Source organism: Nothobranchius furzeri, chromosome 17, assembly GCF_043380555.1.
Source record: "Nothobranchius furzeri strain GRZ-AD chromosome 17, NfurGRZ-RIMD1, whole genome shotgun sequence".
NCBI classification, from domain to species: Eukaryota; Metazoa; Chordata; class Actinopteri; order Cyprinodontiformes; family Nothobranchiidae; genus Nothobranchius; species Nothobranchius furzeri.
Window position 1 is genome coordinate 27,704,631 of NC_091757.1, and position 21,167 is coordinate 27,725,797.

The following is a 21,167-nucleotide window of genomic DNA, read 5'->3' on the forward strand; positions in this document are numbered from 1 at the left end:
AAGGAATTCAGAGTGAAGAGAAAAAAACAGGAAGTGAAACCAAGGAGGAGCGAGTGAGAGAGAGAGAGAGAGAGAGAGAGACACCTGTAGGAGCGTCAAACTTTTAGGTTTTACATCATTTTAAAGGTTTTAAACTAAAGAACCGTGTCTGTGGGTCTTCTGAAGGAGGATCTAGTTTCTGACAGGATGGACGCGGACCCGGTAGGTGATGTTTTTCTTGTTTTGTTGCAGCGACTCCATAACGAGGCGCCATGTAAGGAGCAGGTGTGTTTGTTCAGGTCACATGAAGAAAATGAATAATGTTTGAGTTGAGGGGACACCTGTAACTTACGACCCTGTTTTCCCTGAACAATGGCGTCCACTCGGAAGCTGCTCTGCGGTCCTGCTGTTGGACATTTACTTAAGTTAATGTTTGAAAGTGTGAAGTCGGTGTTTAAATGAGCGTTTTAAACGCTGTTGCAGCTTAAAGCTGTTTGTTAGCTCAAACTTAGCTAGCTAACTTAGCTCAGAGATGCTGTAGCATCTTGTTCCTGCTGGCTGGAGAGGTCAGAGGATCAGATACTTCAGAAGGTGGAAATAATTTGTTTTGGACTGAAACCTTGGTCTGTCCACATACGTTTGGTGTGTTTTCTAAGCAGGCGTGCAAACAACAGATGTAAAAGTAATGTTGTTGCTATTTAAGATAAACTGATCTGTATCATCTTATTTTTTCAGGGCATCATCATTGAGGCACTTGGATTCAATTTCTGTAGTTTTGAACCACTTTAGGACACAAACAAATGTTTTTTTATTCTGGTCAGCTGGATATCTAACGGTGGTTTTTGACTGTTAAATGTTTGTGACCAAGTGAGAAAAGCTTTGCATGCAAATCTGAAGCAGGACTGATCCTCTGCTGCTGCTGGGAACAGAGGTGTTTCAGTCTTTATAATAGAGACAGAACAGATTAAAGCTGAAAGATCAGGATTTACACTCCATTCAAATCTCACATGTGCTCACAGATTAAGGGAATTTCACATTTGACTAGTTAAAGAGTCGGCATTTTAAATGGCTCACTGAGGATATAGGTTACATTTATTTTGCAATCAAATGAAAGTTTTCCTTTAAATTTACCTTTTAAATCATAGAGACCACATCTGTGCCAGCTTTGTAGTTGCCTGCTATCTAATTTTATTTCCTCTTAATCAGGTTTTACTGGAAGACCCAAGTTCGTCTTCATCTGCTTCCTCTCCAGCACATGCTGAGCTCTTTTAAATGAATCCTACCATCTTTATGCAGATGGCATCCAACTGTACATCTCCTTTAAGAACCATGAGATGTCTAAGCTACAGCTGTTAGTGTTTCCCCTAGGGATTTTTCCAGCTGTGGTGGTGGGGGGGGTAATGACACGACTCACCTTTATGTTAATATTGTTTTATTTGATGCACTCCACTTTGAACTACACCAGTACAGCAACTGCTGCATTTTAATGACTAGTATTGAAGGTGAATACCTCTTATTTATTATTGGAAATCCTTACTTTGGTTAAATAAATCAGTTGTTGAACCCCCCACTCCTCTGTTTGGTCTCCTTTCTTATTACAGCCCACCACTTCCAGTCTGGGTTGTAACAATCTGCAGACAGATTTCTGAGCATCTCCTCCTTTGGTACACAGATCCTCACTGAGCCATGTACTGTGAACAAATAGTTTCTCCGTGATATTATCCAGCAAGATCTTGTTTTTGTCAAAACAAGGGTGAGGTAATGAAAAAATAGAAATATTTCAATAAATTAACATTAAAATTATTTATATGCATAATTAAAAAAAAACATGTTTTGAAATATATAAAGTGCACCAAACTTGACTCAGTCCATTCAACAATTCTAAATGGACAATTATGTAACTCATCAATTAATTATTTGAAAGGATAATTTGTCAATTAAATGCTGAAAAAAATAAACAATACATTAATGAGGCAAGAACTTTTTAAACTTGGACATACCTACACCCACAAGTCTATTTTTACCTGGTTAAAACCATCTAGCTTATGTGCACTTTTTAAAACACTGCCCAGCAAACATTCGGACGTTTAATGACAGTTGAACGGTCACAACTGTAAAATAATATCACAGGAATTAGGAAAGAATAACATGACATCAACTCTATGTCCCTTGGCCGGACTCGAACCTGGATCCTCCAGAGTGAGAGTCACCCGCTCTCCCAGCTGAGCCATGACAGCAACTGCTGAATCTCAGATTTTTTTATACAGATAGCTAGAGAGTAAAGTGCGGAGTAAACTAACCAATCAGAGGACAGGGAAGATCTGCCACAGGCCACGCCTCCAGAGTGCCAAAACTCCTCACAGCCGAGCGAGCGGAATTAGAAACCGAGCGCGCAGAGGCTGCCGAGCGCGCAGAGAGGCTGCCGCGCGCGCACGTTTTCCTCTGCCGTGTGCTCGTTGGCAACGCGCGCACGCAGGTTTGTCACTTGTGCACATCCTTGTGCGCTCACAGACACAGTTTGCTCCCTCTCAGTGCACAAATGACCTCTCGCCATGTATATTTTCGCTCGCGAGTCCCGTTCACACGCGCACTGTGGACCCAATGCGCGTGCACGGGTTGTGGCACGGGTCTGACGCGATACTCTCTCCCCCAGAGATCGGTGGACTCAGTGGTCTCCTTTAAAAGCAGCTGAAAACTCACCTGTTCAGGCTGGCTTTGGTGTGACCTTAACTATTGCCCTTTTCTTATTCAGCTCTTTCTACCAATTCAGCCTTTCCCAGCATCCACTGATTACCTCTTTTTTAAAATAATTTTCTGTTTTTCTTTCCCAAAAATTTCTAATCACAATGAAAATTTTTCTTAAATATATGATATTTTTTAATAATTATTTAAAGTCTTTATTTTTTATTTTTTTATTTGCTCTTGTGAAGCGCCTTGTGATTTTTGTCTTAAGAGGCGCTAAATAAGATTGTTTTTTTTTCTTTCTGACTCGTCGTGCATCCCGTGAATAAGAGGTTTGCTGTAGTCGTTGCTGTTCCATGCACTGCCTCACACGATTTCCTGTCTCTGTGAAAATGTGTATCTAAAGTTAACAGCCTTACTGTGGTACTGTAATGTTTATGTTTATGTATTTAGCAGACGATTTTGTCCAAAGCGACTTACAAGTGATAATCAGCATGTTGCCCTTGAGGCTAACAACAACAACAACTTGGCATCAGTCATGGAGAGGAGGGAACAATGGAGTGGACAGTAGAGAGGGGGGACGGGTGCAGGGAGGGTGCTAGTTTAGAAGATGCTCTCTGAAGAGCAGGGTCTTCAGGAGTTTCTTGAAAATTGAAAAGGAAGCCCCTGTTCTGGTAGTGCTTGGTAGGTCATTCCACATTTGTGGAACGATGCATGAGAAGAGTCTGGATTGTCCTGAGCGTGGTGTAGGCACTGCTAGCCGACGATCCTGTGATGACCGGAGCGGCCGGGCCGAGACGTAAGCCTTTGCAAGACGATTCAGGTAGATGGGAGCCGTACCGTCTCGGACTTTGTATGCTAGTGTTAGCAATTTGAATTTGATGCGTGCTGCTAGCGGTAGCCAGTGGTGTTCATTGAACAGAGGGGTGACGTGTGCTCTTTTTGGCTGATTGAAGACCAGACGCGCCGCTGCGTTCTGGACCATTTGAAGAGGTCTCACAGTACAGCCTGGAAGACCAGTTAGAAGGGCATTGCCGTATGAACTGTTAGCATTGTGAAGAAAACAGTTTGGTTCATGTAGCAGCAAAATGAAATTTAATGAGGATTAATATCATGTGTCCTGTGGGTCAAGGTTATCCAAAACCTGATTCAATGATTGAATCACCTCTTCAGCAGCTCCTCAAGTTCCTCAGAAGCCTGTTGGTCATCCACTCGGTCAAACCAGGTGTGTTTAGTGCAGCAAACCTAGAAAACATGCCAGTGGCTGTCCTCAAAGACCAGGAATGAAAAACCCTGCTATAGGGAAACCCGTTTGGCAGTGTTATTTAATGTGGGGATAAAAATCTGCCAGTTTTATTCATAAAGCATCAAAGTATCAACAGTCCTTTAAAAGAAATTAGAAATAAATGACCAAAGACAAAGGAGAGAGAATGAGTCAGCAGATGGGAAGGAAGACAAAAGATGACGAGGGAAAACCTGCTCTGTTGCCTAGCAACTATTTTGTTTATAGTTTGACAATGGCTCATGGGGACACAGAGTGCTGGGCGCACACATACACACACACCTCCAGCAATGTGAGCTGCTTCTGTTTCACTTTATTCATCGATATAAAAACACTTTCCATCAGCAGACATAAAGAAAGCCATCTGAAAATCAATCTTCATCCATGTGAGGAGTAGCCTGGCAAGCCAGACTAAAGTGTATTATTTGGTCTAGTTCACTAGGCTATGTGAGGAGAGCTTAGAAAATCAATTTGAAAGGATCCTAGCATGGGCGTCGCACCCGTGGGGTATGTGGGGGTTTCAACACCCACACTTTTCTCATTGAGATGGTGCTCAACACCCACACTTTTCTCATTGAGATGGTGCTCAACACCCACACTTTTCTCATTGAGATGGTGCTCAACACCCACAATTTTCTCATTGAGATGGTGCTCAACACCCACACTTTTCTCATTGAGATGGTGCTCAACACCCACACTTTTCTCATTGAGATGGTGCTCAACACCCACACTTTTCTCATTGAGATGGTGCTCAACACCCACACTTTTCTCATTGAGATGGTGCTCAACACCCACACTTTTCTCATTGAGATGGTGCTCAACACCCACACTTTTCTCATTGAGATGGTGCTCAACACCCACACTTTTCTCATTGAGATGGTGCTCAACACCCACACTTTTCTCATTGAGATGGTGCTCAACACCCACACTTTTCTCATTGAGATGGTGCTCAACGCCCACACTTTTCTCATTGAGATGGTTCAACGCCCACACTTTTCTCATTGAGATGGTGCTCAACACCCACACTTTTCTCATTGAGATGGTGCTCAACACCCACACTTTTCTCATTGAGATGGTGCTCAACACCCACACTTTTCTCATTGAGATGGTGCTCAACACCCACACTTTTCTCATTGAGATGGTTCAACGCCCACACTTTTCTCATTGAGATGGTTCAACACCCACACTTTTCTCATTGAGATGGTTCAACACCCACACTTTTCTCATTGAGATGGTGCTCAACACCCACACTTTTCTCATTGAGATGGTGCTCAACACCCACACTTTTCTCATTGAGATGGTGCTCAACACCCACACTTTTCTCATTGAGATGGTGCTCAACACCCACACTTTTCTCATTGAGATGGTGCTCAACACCCACACTTTTCTCATTGAGATGGTGCTCAACACCCACACTTTTCTCATTGAGATGGTGCTCAACACCCACACTTTTCTCATTGAGATGGTGCTCAACGCCCACACTTTTCTCATTGAGATGGTGCTCAACGCCCACACTTTTCTCATTGAGATGGTTCAACGCCCACACTTTTCTCATTGAGATGGTGCTCAACACCCACACTTTTCTCATTGAGATGGTGCTCAACGCCCACACTTTTCTCATTGAGATGGTGCTCAACGCCCACACTTTTCTCATTGAGATGGTGCTCAACGCCCACACTTTTCTCATTGAGATGGTTCTCAACACCCACACTTTTCTCATTGAGATGGTGCTCAACACCCACACTTTTCTCATTGAGATGGTGCTCAACGCCCACACTTTTCTCATTGAGATGGTGCTCAACGCCCACACTTTTCTCATTGAGATGGTTCAACGCCCACACTTTTCTCATTGAGATGGTTCAACGCCCACACTTTTCTCATTGAGATGGTGCTCAACACCCACACTTTTCTCATTGAGATGGTGCTCAACACCCACACTTTTCTCATTGAGATGGTGCTCAACACCCACACTTTTCTCATTGAGATGGTTCAACGCCCACACTTTTCTCATTGAGATGGTTCAACGCCCACACTTTTCTCATTGAGATGGTTCAACACCCACACTTTTCTCATTGAGATGGTTCAACGCCCACACTTTTCTCATTGAGATGGTTCAACACCCACACTTTTCTCATTGAGATGGTTCAACACCCACACTTTTCTCATTGAGATGGTTCAACACCCACACTTTTCTCATTGAGATGGTGCTCAACACCCACACTTTTCTCATTGAGATGGTGCTCAACACCCACACTTTTCTCATTGAGATGGTGCTCAACACCCACACTTTTCTCATTGAGATGGTGCTCAACACCCACACTTTTCTCATTGAGATGGTGCTCAACACCCACACTTTTCTCATTGAGATGGTGCTCAACACCCACACTTTTCTCATTGAGATGGTTCAACACCCACACTTTTCTCATTGAGATGGTTCAACACCCACACTTTTCTCATTGAGATGGTTCAACGCCCACACTTTTCTCATTGAGATGGTGCTCAACACCCACACTTTTCTCATTGAGATGGTGCTCAACACCCACACTTTTCTCATTGAGATGGTGCTCAACACCCACACTTTTCTCATTGAGATGGTGCTCAACACCCACACTTTTCTCATTGAGATGGTTCAACACCCATTGAGATGGTTCAACGCCCACACTTTTCTCATTGAGATGGTTCAACGCCCACACTTTTCTCATTGAGATGGTTCAACACCCACACTTTTCTCATTGAGATGGTGCTCAACACCCACACTTTTCTCATTGAGATGGTGCTCAACACCCACACTTTTCTCATTGAGATGGTGCTCAACGCCCACACTTTTCTCATTGAGATGGTGCTCAACGCCCACACTTTTCTCATTGAGATGGTGCTCAACACCCACACTTTTCTCATTGAGATGGTTCAACACCCACACTTTTCTCATTGAGATGGTGCTCAACACCCACACTTTTCTCATTGAGGTGGTTCAACACCCACACTTTTCTCATTGAGATGGTTCAACACCCATTGAGATGGTTCAACGCCCACACTTTTCTCATTGAGATGGTTCAACACCCACACTTTTCTCATTGAGATGGTGCTCAACGCTAGGGCTGTAGCGAAGCTTCGATGACGTCGACGGCTCGATTCTAAAAATTTGTCGACGTCAGATCCGGAAGTCGACGCACCGCACCCACTTGTTGCATCCCCAGGAGTTTGTAAATAGAGGTGGAATGTTTTTCCTCTAGTTCGACCTCTTCTCCGCCTTCACTAACATCTCAGCCAAATACCGAAGACCCGGAACAAAGTCCATCCGCTACTAGGTTCCTTTCCTGTTTTGCCCGCCTTCGTTTCCCGGCAACGGACAACAACTTCCGGGGTCAAATGCGCTGCTCCGTCTCTATCGCAGATGTAAAACATCACCGGGAGCGTTTCTCCCTTCATAAAGGAGCTTCTTTCAGACATTAGGAGAGCTGTTTTGGTGGTAGCAGTCTCTCCTCCGAGCTGGTCTGTTTGCTGCTGGGTGTTTTTGGTTTATTTAAACTTGGCAACTTAACGTTGGTAAAGCTACTGTTAGCATTTTCGCTAACAGCTTCTTGCGTTTGGATAAGCTGTTACAGGGTGTCCGCGGGGTTTTAAAAAGTATTAAAAAGTGATAAATAAAAATAGTCAAATTTAAGGCCATTAAAAGCGTTAAATTTGGTCTCAGAGGTATTATTTTTTCCAAATTAGGTATTATTTTTTTCAGGCTATCAGGTGTCGTATTATGAACATCAACATAGAAATATATTCCGAATGAAATGTTTTGAACGATTATAAAAACAAAACAAGCCGATTATTTGCTCCTCCCGCTTGCGCTGCCCTGAGTTGCAAATGAAGCGCTCCTCCCACAGTGTTGCCAACTTGGCGACTTTGACGCTATTTCCAACAGCTTTTCAGACCCCCTTCTTGACTTTTTAAATCTTAAAAGTACCTAGCGAACACCTCAGAAACATCTCTGGTAACCCTTAGCTACTTTCTGGATAACTGTCGTCGACATTTCCTGCAGGTTAGCTAAACACTCCGCCTGCGCTCCCGACCGTTCTTCAGGACATTAGGAAAGGGAATGATGTAGTGATGTGTCGGTCGCTAAAGAAACGGCTCTCGGAGCCGGCTCCATGTTGGAGAAACCAGAGTGAGTGACACACACACCGCACCTGCGGGCTCCTGAGCCGCTAAAAACGGCTAAATGTGCGCGTGCTGCGTGCTAAACACAGGTGCAGCTTGCCCCTGATTGCTGTGAGACCGGGTTGGGGGGTGGGGGTGCAGCTGTGGTTGGGACAATTATTACATTAACTGATGGACCTGTAAATAAATAGTTTATAAATAAGGTAGAAATAAGTTCCTCACGCTGATAAATAATAACGAATCTCTCTGAGGACACGGTGCTAGTGCACGCTCCTACAGCACCTAGACACGACTAAATAAATGTTATGCAACATTTTGTGAACATCAATTTATTTGCATTTATTTGTTATAAATGCCACTGTATAATTCTTGTTGTCAGTATTTGCAAGATATTGGTATTTGGGTCTGTACTGGTTAGACTTAAATGAGTTAAACCAAGGTCTATAGCCCTTGGGTCATAGACTATGAGCTGTAAGTATATTGGTCTTTTTATACTGGGAATCAGGAGTTCTTTTAGTGATCATCTTGTTTCTTGTTTATTTTTGCCCTGATTGTGCCCTGAGTAGGGCTGGGGGTAAACAAGTATTTTTAAAACGATTATTCTGACGATTATTTTATCGAATAGTCGACTATTCTAATGACTATTTAGATGATTAATCTAGCGATTATTTTTCTATTGCACAATTAATAAAAACCAAAAAATCTCAAATAAATTCTTCCAAAAAATGGATAAATTGTTACTGTAAGAGAATAAACACTACAGGCCTTCCATTTTGTATAACACTGCGTTTATTGTGTTGGTTGGTTATGTTCTGGTGACGTGTAGAACTTGGGAGTGCAGGCTGCTGCCTGAGAGGTGGTAGAAGATGGAGTGTCTCCATGCTGCTTTGTTTTGGTCACTTATGTGCGTGAGGCGAGTGGTGTTACGATCCTTCCTGGGGAGTTTGGCTTGTGTGCAAAAAGGAAGGGACAATAACGGGATTTAAAAGTTAAAATGATGATCAGGTTTATTTACAACTACAAAAAAACATAAATATTTCCATCCACAGGTTGGGAATAATAAAACTAATTCTGCCTGTGGGAAATTAAAACAAAAGTACAAATAACCTGGGATGTCCCACTGGGCAACGATTACAGGGTTCTGGACCAAAATAAGGATCTCCAAAGGTCCAAACTCTAAACCAAACTCGAGGTGATATTTTAAACTAAACCGAAAACCCACAACACTCTAAATGTAATAAAAGGAAGATCTGCACCACAAAAAAGATGAACTCTAAACCAAAACGTAACCGCTTATCCAAACGCAAGAAGCTGTTAGCGAAAAGCTAACAGTAGCTTTACCAACGTTAAATTCAAGTTACCAAGTTTAAATAAACCAAAAACACCCAGCAAACAGACCAGCATGAAGGAGAGACTGCTACCACCAAAACAGCTCTCCTAATGTCTGAAAGAAGCTCCTTAATGAAGGGAGAAACGCTCCCGGTGATGTTCTACATCTGCGATAGAGACAAAGCAGCACATCTGACCCCGGAAGTTGTTGTCCGATGCAGGAGACGAAGGCGGGCAAAACAGGAAAGGAATCTAGTAGTGGACGGACGTTGTTCCGGGTCTTCGGTATTTGGCGGAGATGTTAGTGAAGGCGGAGAAGAGGGCGAACTAGAGGAAAAACAGGCAGATTCCTCCTCCATTTACAAACTCCTGGGGATGCAACAAGTGGGCGCGGTGCGTTGACTACCGGATCTGACGTCGACGAATTTTTAGAATCGAGCCGTCGACGTCATCGATGCGTCGCCACAGCTCTAGCACTGAGCAATTTTATGACTGAATAAAAAAAATAAAATAAAAAATCTACATTAATTGAAAAATCATCTTAAATAATCGAGATCTCAATTTCAGTCACAATAATCGTGATTATTGTTTTTACCTTAATCGAGCAGCCCTACTTTAGCATATCCGGTCACATAATGATGACGTCATATTCAGTGGTCGTTGTGCATCATTTCAGGCCTCGTAGTCAACTGACTGAACCGCTGAACAGAAGTGCCTGGCTTATTTTCTAAGTAAAATAAATATGTGCAATACGTTGTCAACATCAGTGAGTCTCTAAGTCTATTCTTTTTGTATGTTATATATGTTAAAATATGTGTAAATAGGTCGCTGATTAACACTTGCAATTTAGTGTTGTGATGGTTTTAAAAAAATTCTGAAGGTAGTAAAAAAAGGTATTAAAAAGTAGTAAATTTTACTTAAGGATTGCTGTATATACCCTGTGTTACGTTTTGGTTTAGAGTTCATCTTTTTTCAATCCAATCCAATCCAATTTTATTTATAAAGCGCATTCACAAGGCATTACAACCAAACAAGGCGCTGTACACTAGAAATGTTGGTTAATTAAACAAGCGATATTTAAACATGTTGAACACATATAAAAAATAATAATTTGTGGTACAAATTAATAAATGTCTAAATGTAATAAAATCTCCCTTTTGTTACATTTAGAGTGTTTTGGGTTTTCGGTTTAGTTTAAAATATCACCTTGAGGTTGGTTTAACCGCCCAGTTTAGAGTTTGGAACTTTGGAGATTCTTATTTTGGTCCAAAACCCTGTAATCTTTGCCCAGTGGGACATCCCTAGTTATCTGTACTTTTGTTTTAATTCCCCACAGGCAGAATTAGTTTTATTACTCCCAACCTGTGGATGGAAAGATTTGGTTTTTTGTAGTTGTAAATAAACCTGATCATCATTTTAACTTTTAAATCCCACATTATTGTCCCTTCCTTTTTGCACACGAGCCAAACTCCCCAGGAAGAGTCGTAACACCACTCGCCTCACGCTCATAAGTGACCAAGACGAAGCAGCATGGAGACACTCCATCTTCTACCACCTCTCAGGCAGCAGCCTGCACTCCCAAGTTCTACACGTCACCAGAACATAACCAACCAACACAATAAAAGCAGTGTTATACAAAATGGGAGGCCTGTAGTGTTTATTCTCTTACAGTAACAATTGATCAATTTTTTGGAGGAATTTATTAGAGATTTTTTGGTTTTTATTAACTGTGCAATAGAAAAATAATCATTAGATTAATTGTATAAATATTCATTAGAATAGTCGACTATTCGATAAAATAATCGTCAGAATAATCGTTTTAAAAATAATCGTTTACCCCCAGCCCTACTCAACGCCCACACTTTTCTCATTGAGATGGTTCAACGCCCACACTTTTCTCATTGAGATGGTTCAACGCCCACACTTTTCTCATTGAGATGGTTCAACGCCCACACTTTTCTCATTGAGATGGTTCAACACCCACACTTTTCTCATTGAGATGGTTCAACACCCACACTTTTCTCATTGAGATGGTTCAACACCCACACTTTTCTCATTGAGATGGTTCAACACCCACACTTTTCTCATTGAGATGGTTCAACGCCCACACTTTTCTCATTGAGATGGTTCAACGCCCACACTTTTCCAGCCGTTTTGCTCACCTCCACACCAGTCTGGTTTCTCTACGTCATACTCACTCTGTTTGCCTCATCTCCTTCTTCCCCTCCCTCTTCTGTTTCTCCTTGAAACCCGACAGCCGATGTCTGGTTTCAGGAGCTCGACTGAATTCATAATTTTACGTCTTGATATTAGCTGTACAAAGTCTGAGTTTGATAAAGTGAAGAACAATTTGCAGAGGTTTATAACAGGCGCAGCACCAGGTTTTCATTTTTGGGTGGGTCACGGTAATTTTAGATGGACCTTAATAAGCAGAGACTTAAGTGAAGCAGGCAGGTCGCGCTAGAAAATTTCGTATAAAAAGACGTCATACATTTTCCCCCCGTCATTTTTATTTCTAAAATATGAAGTAAAAACTCCCAATTTAATTTTGATTCATTTTTCATTAATAGGCACCAGAATGCATTACCTGCACTTCTATTTATTTACCTCTCAACCTCTCTTTCCTCTCTTTCATAAGGGTACATGCACACCGGTAGTTTTTACGGTTATTCATGGGGCAAAATCTCCGACATTTTTGAAGAAAAAAATCCATCTTCCAGTAAAATTAAAGCATCCAGCCCACCTCTCCAAATGTGTAAAATGTGCATCACAGCCGCTAGGCGCGCCGCGCGCTCCGTCAGCCCAGACAAGAGCAGAGCAAATAGAGAAAGAATAGAGGATAATTCTGTCTGGATGTGGATGGAGATTACGTTTTACATCAGCCTGATCATCATTTAAATACGTAAACCATCACCTGTCTTCTAGTCCACGCTGTCAGCATTATTTTAAATGGTGTGTGTGTGTGTGCGTGTGTGTGTGTGTGTTTTCCGCTTCAAACACTGGTCTAACCAACCAGACCAGCGTGTCCAGTAACATATTAATGTTACAATTAAACAGTTTCACTTCATGTAGGCTAGGAACGTTTCACCTGCCGTGGCCCGACCGCTTCTGCTCCACATAAACTTTGTGCGTGATCAAATGTCTCTACAGGTGCTTTCTGCGCTGAAGAGGCTATTCTGCCTCGGACTGGATGCGTCATGCGTCTCCATATTAGAGACGGGAACAAGCGCTATTCAGCCAAAGTTTCATAATCAGAGAACATTTTTCCAGGTGACACATCCCTCAGAGAGACCGGCTTTCCAGACCGCTTCAGTGGGAGGAACTCTTACCGCATGCGCTGTCTGCGCTATGGAAGTATCTGTAACCTGCCATTTAACTGTTTTGCCTTCTTGTCAAGATTGTTGCAAACAGAAACAATTAAACTTGATTAACCCCAGAGCCACGCGCACTGCGCTGTACTCCATGACTGTAAAATGAGGGGGAAACGATTTAATCGGATCCTTTTCTTTTCAACATGGTTTAATGTAAAGTTTCATTCAGTACAAACTTTAGTTGCACCGATCTAACGAGACAGAGCCTGGATTTGTACTCTGAACAGTTTAAACATTTTTAAAACGGAGACGTGCGTGACGCGTCTAAAATTTGCACCTGCTCCGCTATCATGGAAATTAAACTAACAAGATGAATAACATGAAATTATTTTAGGCACAGACAACATCCCCCACTCTTTTGAAAAGCTTGCAACGCGCCTGGATCCTAGAACATTTTAGAATAAGAAACTGTTATTTGAGCCTATTGATAATGTGTCAAACTTTGTTGGGGCTCCAAATGGCCCAGGAGCTCTGATTAATAGCCAAACACAACCTCATAATAAAGCTCTACCATGGAAAGACTGGTTTTCTCCGCCCACTCAGCCAGGACATGAATATTAAAGGCGCTGTGTGCTGATTGGCCAGTTTACCTAGATGGCTCTATGACTTCCTGAAGTTAGGAACGTGTGTACAGCTGTGAAGACTATCTGGATAGTTTAACAGCCAAGCTATGGATATAGCTGTCCTTTATTCAAAGTCTGGATGTTCCCAGCACATCCTGCAACTTTAGAAGGGAGCTTCGTCATTCTCCTGTGTTGTTTTCCTCTCATCCAACAAGGATGGCTAGCTCTAGCTCAGGCTCGCATTAGTAGTTGCTTAGACTAGCATTTGCAGTAGCATAAGGTTTTGAAGGTCCCTAATTTTATAACGGCTATAAACATAAGTGTTTTATTATGGAAGATACATTCATTGACTTCAGGCTTGGGCAGTATCCAAATTTTAATAACGTCTAGCTTCCACATTTTACCAAGGTGTAATGTGTCTCAAGTGGATTTACCAAACTGTTGGTTTGGACCTTCATCATTCAGAAACTGAATAACAAACACTATTACTAAAACAATAACAACATTACACACACATCAAAAACCAAAAAATAAAAATAAAAAAATAGTTGGACAAAACATTTAAAACTATTTGAGCAAAACTAAAAATTCAACCACTCTTCTGTTTTATACATGAAATGACTTTTTTATCGTTTTAGTCCTCGCCTCCTACATGTACTGTATTTTTCATGACAGTATTGGAACTAACACCGGCTGTTTACGGTAATACTGTCCAAGCCTAAAGGACTTGTATCTGTAGGAGTTGGCTTATTTCTTTTGTGGGCTCGCGCACGCACACACACACACACACACACACACACACACACACACACACACACACCCCGCTACTTCTTTGAGATTTTTTCAGTCTCTCCCCACTGTACACTTCTACTTTTATCTCTTTAGTATTTTATGTTTTATTGTAACTAGTGTGGTACATGATACTAGTTCTGCTGTTTGGTTTATACTATTTCTGCTTGCTCCCCCCCGGCCACCCACGCCCTCTCCACCACTAGTCACTTGCTACTTATCTGTTTTAATTCTGTTAGTTTTCTATCTTTAGTATTTAATGGCTTTTTGCAATTATGTTGTTTTTAGGTTTGCTTTTTTCTGTGAAGCACTTTGTGACGTCTTCCTTTGAAAAGTGCTATAAACTTCTTTTATGCTATTGGCCCATTTCAGCTCTGGGTGCTTGAGGTTTGGGGGGTTGTGCTTCACAGTGACTTTCAGCTATGTGGAGCTAAATGTCAGGTTTTTTTTTTTTTAACAAAGGAAACTGTGTTTTGAGGCCAGCTAGGTCACCATGGTAACACAGGCTGCTCTGGTGCAGTATTACAGCAGCAGTTATCCATTTGTTAGCTGAAGGTGCTGCTGGCTAAATGTGTTATTTATGTTGGAGGCAGTTTGTTTCCATGTGTGAAGTTAATCCAGGTGGCTGCATGCTGCTCACTGACCAGGTGTTCTAGGGATGAGTTTTACTGGCTACCACTGGGCCGTGATGGTGAAAGAATAATGTCTAAAATAACGTTGTACAAACAAAGATGCATTAAGACTAGGAGTGTAGCGGTATGCTAAAATTGTATTCGGTTCAGTGTTTTGAAGGGCTCGGATCGATAAATTTTCTGTATATATTTATTTATTTAATATGTAAAGCGGCTCCTATAGTGAGCAGAACTAGGGATGCACTGATCAAGTTTTTTGCTGCCAATCACCGATACTGATATCAAAGAATGCTGATCACCGATACTGATATCAAAGAATGCTGATCACCGATACTGATATCAAAGAATGCTGATCACCGATACCGATCACCGATACTGATCACGTGGATTGGCCAGAAATGTTCTTAATTATGAGTGCTACAAACTACATAATCTGGGAATAAAGGAAATGGAACCTAATCTAAAATGGTCTGTATTAGGGTTGTCACGGTGTGAAAATTTAACCTCTCGGTTATTGTGACCAAAATTACCACGGTTTTCGGTATTATCGCGGTATTTTTTTTAAACGTGCTACATTTTCACACAATTAAATAAACCCTGTATGTCAGGAAATATTGTCCTCAGTTTGTGTCTAAATTTTGCCTAAAATGTGTTATTTTGTAATTATATTATTTGTTTACATTTTTTCCCTTTAGTCTTTAAAATGCCAATATTTGCCCATAACTTCTTATTTTATGTCTGTTTGATGTCATCATTTAAAAAATATTAGATCAGATGATACCCAGTACTCAAGTAGCCTTCTAATCAGATACTTTTTCACCCTTACTTGAGTAATAAACCCTATATCAGGAAAATATTGTCCTCGGTTTGTGTCCTTCCAGTGAGCTTTGCAGATGTGGGAAAATGTCATCAGGCAGTAATCATTGTTAAATTCCTAATTATTCTCGGAGAGAGACCAACTCTTATCTGCCCCTGGGAGCCCCGTAATGCATAGCTTCATTTCAACATGGGGGTGTCCGCGACACGGTTTATATGCAGGTAGCGGCGCTGCGGCTGCTTTATATAGCGACTCGTTGCATTCTCCCTCAACCCAAATCCTCGGATCACGCATTTTAGCTAAAACGCTAACGTTAGCTTGCCTTGCGTTGACTGTAGAGTTGTGGGTGATGGTCACGCAGATGTGTCATGAGATTTGAAGCGTTGCTGCCTTTCACAGACACTTTTCCTGCACGTGCTGCAAACAGGATAGCCGTCTTCTATCAACTGTCCCTCGGCCTTCTTCAAATATCCAAAAGATGCCCGTACTTCCAACGTTGTCTTCTTTGAGGGATAATAAATGTCCTGAGCGCTGCCGTCTCCTCCTTTGGCCATTATTTCAGCTTTAGCTTCAAGAAAGTTTTGGCTGTAAACAACAAAGCGTGCATGTGCCGCCGGCAACTTCAGCAGATGATACGGTGGCTGGTAAGGGTCACCGCCCCTACACCGCAGCCACGGTAAACCCTCCGAGATAATATTTTTTTAAAAAACAAGATGGTTATTATTATCGTCAACTTTTTTTACCGGGGTTTACCGCTACACCGGTTACCGTGACAACCCTACCTGATCGGTCTGCTTTGATCTATTTTGAAAACTCCGATCAAAACCGATAGGGGCGCTATCGGCCGATTACGATCAAATGCCGATCCATCGGTGCATCCCTAAGCAGAACCAAGTGTCATCACAGGCTACTGATCTAGCGTGATTTCTTAAGTTATTTCACAGGTTATGTGCACAGCTATGAGTGCCACACTCATACAGACAAGTGTTGTGTTTGACTGTTGATGCTCCGTGTTTTTATTTCTGCAGCGATTCTTAAAACCCACCTCACACCGCCCAGAGTTTCTTCTTTAAAACTCGTATTCAGTAACGAGCTTCCTCCGAGCCGTATTTTTCGTTGTAGAATGAAAACATAAATTGATCCAGGGGGAAAGTTCAGCAGACGTGTTTGTTTACATTTTTGCCGCTGCATGCCGGCAGTGTGAGAGAAGGGAGGTAGGAGCCACGCTCCATTCAGCGTCTCTACAGGCTCCAGTAGCAGCGACAGCCAGCTGGTTTCATCCACTCTTAAAAGGCGTTGATCAGAATTTGCAGATCATATTTTTAATGGTGATCGGGCGCATGGAACCATAATGCATCACTCTATACAATTGTCCATGCGGAAACTCACCTAGGAACTTTTATCTGCTCCACTTAAATCACACAAATAAAATGTAATTATTTATCAGAAAAAATAAAACAAGACGATACGCAAGTGAACCGAAACGGTTCAACACTCCACTGTGAACAGTTACACCCCTAATTATAACATCTGATTTAAACAGAATTTCACTTCATGGGCACACATTTATTTTTATGACACCAACAATTCGATGCACTCTCCTTAAAGTGACCGTAGGGCTGAAACGAATCATCGAATGATTCGAAGGGTTCGATTCATTAAATTCCTCCATTCGTTTTTTTTACTGATTCGAAGCTTCGTTAATTGTGCGCTCCACAGTCTGAACACATTTTACTGGCGAACTACATGATGATCTAGGTGCTGTGGAGGAAAATAGAGGAACCAGCAAAGACAAAAACCATTACAAAAGGCAGAAGTGGTCCAAAGTCTCTTGGCAAGAATTAAACTACGGGTAGATTGGCTAATGCTAAGCTAGCAGGTAGCATTCTCACGAGCAAGTGTGGTTCAGAAAAAAACGTGATGGTTGTGAATGACTAAACTCCACAAGTGAAAGGAAAAGCCTTTTATAATTTTGCTTTTCTATTTTCATATTTTTAGCAGACCATGATCTAATTTCACTTGAAACGTTGTCAGATAGAATACTCGATTAATTGATGGAAGATTTGATAGAATACCCGAATATTAAAATATTCGATAGCTGCAGCCCTAAGTGACAGTGTGTAGTTTCCCTGGTGATAGGGGGCAGTACATACCTAAATGATTGCAAGCACGCATTACTTTTGTGTTCAAGTAAGATCTTACCAACGGATGGCCATTAGGGTCAAAAATCCCAGGGAGCACATCAGAGTCCCTTTCATCACTGGCAACGAGTGAAGAGGCAAATGTGTAAAACAACGTTTATTAATGATGAAAGTTTCGTAACCATTTGTTACAAATCAGTAAATGCATTTTGTCCTCGCAGGCTTCCGTAGAAGGAAATAAGGCATCCAACATGGCATTGCCCAGATACTTAGACCCGCTCCTATGTATTTTAGAACAGATTTTTATGGTTATACGTTATGAAACTGCCAATTTTTTTCATCAACTGGGCATCTTTGAATTCATTTACAACATTTTGATGGATATTTCCAGAGATTAATGGTGAAAACTACACATTGTCACTTCACAGAAGCAATATGTAGCAATTCTGCAGTGAGATAATCACAAAACGATCCAACGTCTCAGTCATGTTTGAAGGAAGGTTACACTGACACAGATTTCCTCTTTAGCCGGGTGTGCTAGTCTGTTTTTCTCCTTTTAAACAAAAAGTCACAAGAGGGTCATACTCGGGGTGTTTCTCAATGTCAAGGCGTCTGGCCTTGCGAGGTGATGTCTTGTGAGGCCAGGCGCCTTGCTTACGAGGACACTGGCCTTCCTTGGTCAAAGAAAACAGTTAAATGGAACAGACTTGCATCACATGACCGCGGCTTCCACGGCGGTAACGTCACGTGACACGAGAGACAACGTTATATTTTATACGTATTAGTTTCAGTATGAATATATAACGAGCCTTTTTACTTTTTAAATTGTGTATATATTTATTAAATTAAAAATATAAGTGAGTTACTACCCGCTAGCCACCGAAGCTGCAACTACTAAGCAACTAACCAACCATAGATAACTTCTTTGGATCTAAAAAAAACCATTTTAAATTAGTTGACTTACTTTTAAACTTAAATTGTCCCCGATGTAGCTGCCGGCTTCTGATCCGCCGTTCTTTTGAAAATACAGCGGTGTGTTGTAGGTAATTTTTGACCAAGGCTAGGCTACAAGACACCTCCTGTGTATTCTTGCTCAGCTAGCTAAACACTAACAAACGGAGAGCACATGCCTTGGTAGAACATGAACATTGGAACCAATTGGAACACGTCTTGGCGGCTCCTGATGATGTATCTCCTAGGCAACCGGGGCGGGGCCAAGACATCAAGGCACGGTTCCATTGTGAAACATTGACATTGTGAAACACCCTCTTTGTTTACCAACTATCCCATCTCCATACTTCCTGGTTCTAGAGCCAATCGTATTAGAGCCTGCAGGATTGCCAAATCCTTAACCCAAATGTTGCTGCATTCGTATTCTTAATCTGAGACCAGCCAGCAAAAAGCAGCACTGTTGTGGAAATGTTAGCCAGTAACGACCAGGTCCACCATCCAGCTTTTCAGGAGGGGAGAGCTACTCCCCACTACCACGACTGTTTATAGTGGGGATGGTGGGCTGCTGACCTCGACTCAGGGTGTTGTGGATCTGTGGGTGGAGTACTTTGAATACCTCCTCAATCCCACCAGCACGTCTTCCAGTGAGGGTGCTGCTGGTCCTTTGTGCAACAGTCATTTGAGCTTGTGCAATAATGACCTTTTTGCACACTTTTGCAGGAGCGAGGAGGGTTTGAGGATGCAGCGCCAAAGGACAAGGTTCAGGATCTGAAGAACCAAGTGGATGGAGTGAAAGAAATCATGACGCAGAACGTGGATCGGATCCTGGCCCGTGGAGAGAGGCTGGATGACCTCATGGGCAAGTCTGAGGATCTCCAAGCAGGGGTCAGTGTTACCACTGGAGAGTGGGGGTCTTACCTGCTGGTACTGATACCAGTACTGATGGCACCAGTAATGTTGGCTGAGCCGTGGCTGGTTTTGTGAGTTTATTAGTGGTGGTGTTTATCTTGAAACATGTTGTAGATGGTGATGGGCCTTATTTTCAAATGACTGGCTTTTATTTATATATAAAGTAAACTTTTTTTAAATATATTTTGAACGACCAATATTTTTGGATGTGCTGTGTTTGACTGTTGATGCTCCGTGTTTTTATTTGTGCATCGAGCCTTAAAACCTCACCTCTTACCGCCCAGAGTTTCTTCTTTAAAACTCATATTAAATAACGAGCTTCCTCCACACCGTGTTTCATCAACTGTCCCAGGGCAGCAGTTCAGCAGACTTGTTTGTTTACATTTTTGCCGCTGCGTGCCTGCACAGTGTGAGAGACGGGAGGGAGGGGCGACGCTCTGTTCAGCATCTCTACGGGCTCCACAGCAGCAGCGGCAGCCAGCTGGTTTGATCCGCTCTGAAAGGCGTTGATCAGGATTTGCAGATCACATTTTTTTAACGGAGATCAGGCGCATGCAGGCATCATGCGTCACTCAATACAGCGTCCATGTGGAAACTTGCCTAGGAACCTTTATCTGCTGCTCTTAATCATGCAAATTTATATAGATTATCGGGGAAAAAAGTTGATTTGTGGGTGACTTGCTCTTTAAATGTGTTTCAACCATGCCGATGGTTTCAACAGACACACTCGGGCAGAAATGTGTTGCTTTCCCTTCACCTGCAGGTTGTAAATATTCAATATATTCAGCGTAATTAAATGATTAACAAGAAGCAGCAGGAACTTGGAAGCTGTGCGTGTTCCTTTTTAACAGGATCTTGTTTTTGCTGTCCAAACCTGCAGCTTCGACCTAAAACCTGGACCATCTCACACCTGTGTGTCTCTGATCTCCTCCTCAGGCTCAGACCTTCAAACAGTCGGCTGGTAAAGTAGCTCGTGCCTACTGGTGGAAAAATGTCAAGCTGATCGTGGTCATCGTGGTGATTGTCGTCATCATCATCCTCGTCATCGTCCTTCTGGCCACTGGAGTGATTCCTACCAGTTCATCCGTGGGTCCGATCACCCCCACCACCAAGCCCTGAACTCGTGTCCGTAGTGACTCCATGAGAGCAGAAACACGTCGCTGTTGTAAACTCAGTAATATATCAACTCTATGAAAAATCACTTTGGTTTGGTGAATATTTAATATTTCCTCCGGTTACTTTCATGCTTTTGTGTAACGCACTGTAATGACACATAAGCTTGTGAAAATCATAAAAATACTTTGAATGACCGAGTCTTCTGAACAAAGTTCTCTGACTTCACTGTTTTTTTCCATTTGAACACCAGATTTCATTCTGTCCCTAACTGTTTCTGCTCCATCGTGACAAAGAAGGAGTTTGTAGATAAAGAACGAACTCCTTCAGTCTCGTGTGTGACGTCATCCAAGGTGGCAACGGTGAAGCTAGCGCTAACTGGGCCAGTGGTATTAGGAGAGGCTGGAGCTTGGGATGAACTCTGTTCCCTTGCCAGTAGTTGTGTTCGACATGCAGC

At 42.2% G+C, this 21,167-nt stretch overlaps 1 protein-coding gene across 1 annotated transcript; it reads left to right on the forward strand.

Annotated features, from left to right (window-relative positions):
* Positions 1-20,924, forward strand: vamp8 (vesicle-associated membrane protein 8 (endobrevin)). Its single transcript, XM_015973968.3, has 3 exons — positions 1-201; positions 19,409-19,573; positions 20,534-20,924. Exons 1-3 carry the CDS (start codon positions 187-189, stop codon positions 20,714-20,716), a joined length of 363 nt encoding a protein of 120 aa, XP_015829454.1. The 5' UTR covers positions 1-186; the 3' UTR covers positions 20,717-20,924.
* The last annotated feature ends 243 nt before the right edge of the window (positions 20,925-21,167 follow it).